Raw genomic sequence first — 4,064 nt, 5'->3', positions numbered from 1 at the left:
CTGGATCGTTAGAGAGAAAGTTCTTCGTCATCGCGGCGGGTGAAATGGGGAGAACTAGATCAGAAAACCGAGGGTTAAAACCCTAGATTCAGAGGGGTAACAATCGATTGAACGACGATTGAACGGTGAATCGAGGGTGAAAACCCTAGATTCATAGAGGTGACGAGCGATGAGAGAGAGAGAGAGCCGAGGGGGTTGCGTCTAGGGTTAGGAGAAATGATGAAAAAATAGACTTAAGTAGGTTAGAATTAGGGTTTAGTTAGTGAGTTAATTAGTGGCTCTAATTAAGTCTATTTTTTTTCTTATTTTAGAAAGTAGCCAGAAATAGTGGGACAAACTACAAAGAAAATGTGGCAAGTTTTAATGGGACAGAGGGAGTATTATTTTTAAATTCAAATGGAGTCAACATCATGATTACTAGCATGAGAATGCAAAGTTGAGGTCACCAATGCACCCATGTATCGGTTGAAGTTTGGTTCTTACCCAGTTAACCTCGGCCAGTAGGTTTTGTAAACTTACATATTTGGGAAGGTAAGGGCAGACCCAAACCTTTGAGGTTTGAGCCCATTTTTCTACAGTATGTTATTTGGCATGTTGTGAACCTCTATGTTAAATTTCAGAATTCTTGGTAGAGCCTATGTTTGTTTTTCTAAATTTTGTTATGAGCCTGCCGAATTTGAACCCTAGTTGTTCACTAAAATTTAAGTATCGATATCTCCTGAACCATGAATCTTTTGAGGTCGAATCTAACTGGACAATTGTTCTACAGTTTTCAGATTGACCCTAGATGTCCCCAGTGAACTTTTGAAATGAGAGATATGAATTTTCAAAGATAGTCTATTGACCTAGCCTTAATTTGGAAATATGAAATTTCCAGATTTTGCTTGATAAATGCATATCTTTGTAAGGTCATATCTTGCTCGTTTGAACTCTGATTTACTCGATTCAAATTGGAGAACGATCCTTGCAAGGTCTAGTTTCTAGAATGTTCTTTGGAGCCTCCATTAGAGTTTTGAGATAGAATTAGTTTCTGTTGAAAAAGACCCCCTGAAGAACTTAAAATGTTGAAATATTTTATAAGTATGGAGAATTGATTTTCAAGGGTTTCTTTTTATGGAAGTTGAGTGCATATGCAGGATGAGTTAAAAATATATTTTGTGAAAAGTTTTGATGAACATGAGTGAGTTAAATTAAATGAGTATGAATAATGCATAATCTCTAGTCTTGATTATATATTGTGAAGTCCAGGAATAGGTTGACCTAGCGAACCTAGATAAACAACGGTTTCCGTTATCTATGGCATGAGCTAAGTGTTAAGAATTCGTCTTATATGAATTAATCCACGGGATGGTGCCACAGCTTAAGATCTTCTCTCTCACACCAAAGATCAGGTGAGTGATATTGGCAAAAATAAATCAAATATTATTGTAACAACTCTTATTTGTAAATTTAGAGGGATTTTGGTAGTCGGCGAGTATTATATTATATGAGTTTTGGACGATGATCTGTAGTAAAATAAATTCTTAATCGAGTTTTGGATAGATATGGATATATTTGTAGATAAATTTTGGATGGATACACATATATACATTCTAAATGAGTTTGGGAGGTTTGTTCATCATGTGCATCGCTTTTTACCAAAAATAATCCAACAGTCAGCTGGTATGCTCATATTGCGCACACAGTAGCAAGCAAAATTGTCTACCAATGTCACAGCCCGACATCTAGCCAGGGATAGCGTAGATTGGGTATCAATACGACTAATAAAATGATAGGGTAAAACAAGGGAATCTGAAAGACTCGTCAAGCGGAAGCTACTAATAATTCAAGTTAAAACAAATAAAATATCATCAAACTTCATAGAAACATTATCGGCTTCATTCATTCAAAAGTATCAAGGTTCGAGTCAATGAAGACAAAGGGAGTATAGCTAAATATTTACAATGATTCATATTGTTCAGGGTAGCACAGCATAGCGTGATCAGACTATATGTATGAAGACGTATAGCTGAGAGTAACAATCCTAATTAAGTTTCAAGAACATAGTCTTCAACTATACGCACAACCGTATAGTAGTAAAATACGATACTCAAAAGGTCGTCTATGAACAACAGCCCTCCAGCGATCCCCCAATCTCTCTCCTTGCTCATCCTGCACATTTAGAAATACATGCAGGGCTGAGTATAAAATACTCAGTGGACATAAGCCGAAAGTAAACAATCTCGCTCTTAGAGCTATACATTTAACCTGCCATTTATACATCACACAGGGGTTTTTCTTTAAAAGAACCTGTGTAAGCGATTGATAATTTATAAGCATCATAAAGTAATAAGAAATAGACTGCAGTCACAAATACTTAGCATGTAGTACCACTTCTACAACTCATTATCATCATGGTACTGAGAAGTAGGCCTCCTTCTCAAGCACCGTAACCGGCCGACCTGTCAGTCGGCTCACAGTCATTTCTAACCGGCCAACCCGGTATACAGCTCACGGTTACCTCTGTGTACACAATCCCGCCGTTGGCAGGACCCGAAATCGTCTCATCTCATCAGTAGAGGGTAACGTACAGGCTCGTCGTCATCAAAACTCGGCAAGTTAATTAGTTCAAACATCAATTTATCTCAAATCATCTTAAAACTTATAACATTATCATAATCATCGTTTAGAAAGCCAGTAATAGGAGTATTAGAAAGTAATGCCCACTTGGAAATCTTAGCTTTGGTCCTCGTACTTCGGAGAAATCTTACTTATGCCCTTGACTCGTGTCTTCAGATATCATCGTTGGTATAGACGATCATGTAATAAAATAAACGTACGTGCTGGTGCTTTGAATTAGTAATGAATATAGAGTTCGTTAATTCATCAATAGAATTGACATTCATGATATTGCAGTGTGTATGGACGAGGCCGGAACCTGGACAAAGCAATAGAGATATTCAACATGGCTCAGAACTTGGGTAGGGCACTGGATGAGAAGATATGCACTAATATGATTTGCCACTATGGAAAAGCTGGTGTGCCCCTGTCTCAGACTAGTGATGCGATCAACCCTGTTAAATTGCATATCGAAATTTAACTTTTCTACTAGTTCTTGAGGGAAGACATTATACCGTGCTTAGTGGCTGCTTATTAAACTTAATTTCTAAATTGGTTCATAGAATCTGTTGACAAATAGGTCTATTCCTGTCTTTGGATTGTATATACAGGAAATATATCTAGAATAATTTCAGCCTTAAGAACTAAACACGTATTGATAAATCATATAAGCTCTGTTCAAATAACTTAATTCTAAAGTCTGGAGATTAGTTCAAAAGTTAAATGTATTTACTATGCTTGACTACTATTTTACTTGGCTTTGCAGGCAAAGTTCATGAAGCAATAGCCCTATTCCGTAAAATGCAGGGGGAAGGAATAAAACCTGGGAATGTATGTTCATGTTTATATCATGCGTGTAGCTCGATTGCTTTGTGTGCATATTATAACCCATCATTTGTTTCTGATACTTGTTTGGGCTCCGTGAGGTGCAGGTGAGCAACAACGTCATGATCAATGCATGTGCTGCTGGTGGACTTTACCGAGAAGCAGAAAACCTTTTGCTAAGCATGCAGAGTTCCGGTTGTTCACCCGACTCCCTTACCTACCTTGCCATTATTCGAGCGTATGCTGAAAGTAGAAAATATGCAGAAGCAGAAAAGAGTATCATGTCAATGCAGAAGGAAGGAATCTCACCGAAATGTGCCCATTTTAACCTTGTACTCTCAGCTTTTAGCAGAGCAGGATTCAAATGTTGGATGAAATTTGTGATGTTGGATGAAATTTGTTTGAATGTAATATTCGATTAATAATGTTTGAATGAAGATTCAAATGTTGGATGAAATTTGTGATGTTGGATGAAATTTGTTTGAATGTAATATTGGATTAATAATGTTTGAATGAATGTATGGATTTTTATTATTAATATATGTATTTTTAGTTTTCTATTATGAGTTTTTAGTATTGGTAAATATATATTTAAAAAATTAGAAAATATAAATAAATTATAAAAAAAATATTTTAAAAAC

At 36.2% G+C, this 4,064-nt stretch overlaps 1 protein-coding gene across 1 annotated transcript; it reads left to right on the top strand.

Moving 5' to 3' along the window:
• Positions 1-2,898: 2,898 nt before the first annotated feature.
• Positions 2,899-3,845, top strand: LOC130990766 (pentatricopeptide repeat-containing protein At5g27270-like). Its single transcript, XM_057914998.1, has 3 exons — positions 2,899-3,017; positions 3,365-3,429; positions 3,531-3,845. Exons 1-3 carry the CDS (start codon positions 2,945-2,947, stop codon positions 3,843-3,845), a joined length of 453 nt encoding a protein of 150 aa, XP_057770981.1. The 5' UTR covers positions 2,899-2,944.
• The last annotated feature ends 219 nt before the right edge of the window (positions 3,846-4,064 follow it).

This window comes from Salvia miltiorrhiza, chromosome 6 (assembly GCF_028751815.1).
Source record: "Salvia miltiorrhiza cultivar Shanhuang (shh) chromosome 6, IMPLAD_Smil_shh, whole genome shotgun sequence".
Lineage (NCBI taxonomy): Eukaryota > Viridiplantae > Streptophyta > Magnoliopsida > Lamiales > Lamiaceae > Salvia > Salvia miltiorrhiza.
The sequence above is the reverse complement of the archived record's forward strand: the minus strand, read 5'-3'. Positions and strand labels throughout refer to the sequence as shown.

What these genes read in the sequence shown, in the direction of transcription:
- LOC130990766 (XM_057914998.1), top strand. Translation starts at nt 2,945, where the DNA reads ATGGCTCAGAACTTGGGTAGGGCACTGGATGAGAAGATATGCACTAAT. An exon ending in TTGCCACTATGGAAAAGCTG is followed by an intron (nt 3,018 to 3,364) that starts GTGTGCCCCTGT and finishes TTGGCTTTGCAG; the next exon opens with GCAAAGTTCATGAAGCAATA. An exon ending in AAGGAATAAAACCTGGGAAT is followed by an intron (nt 3,430 to 3,530) that starts GTATGTTCATGT and finishes CGTGAGGTGCAG; the next exon opens with GTGAGCAACAACGTCATGAT.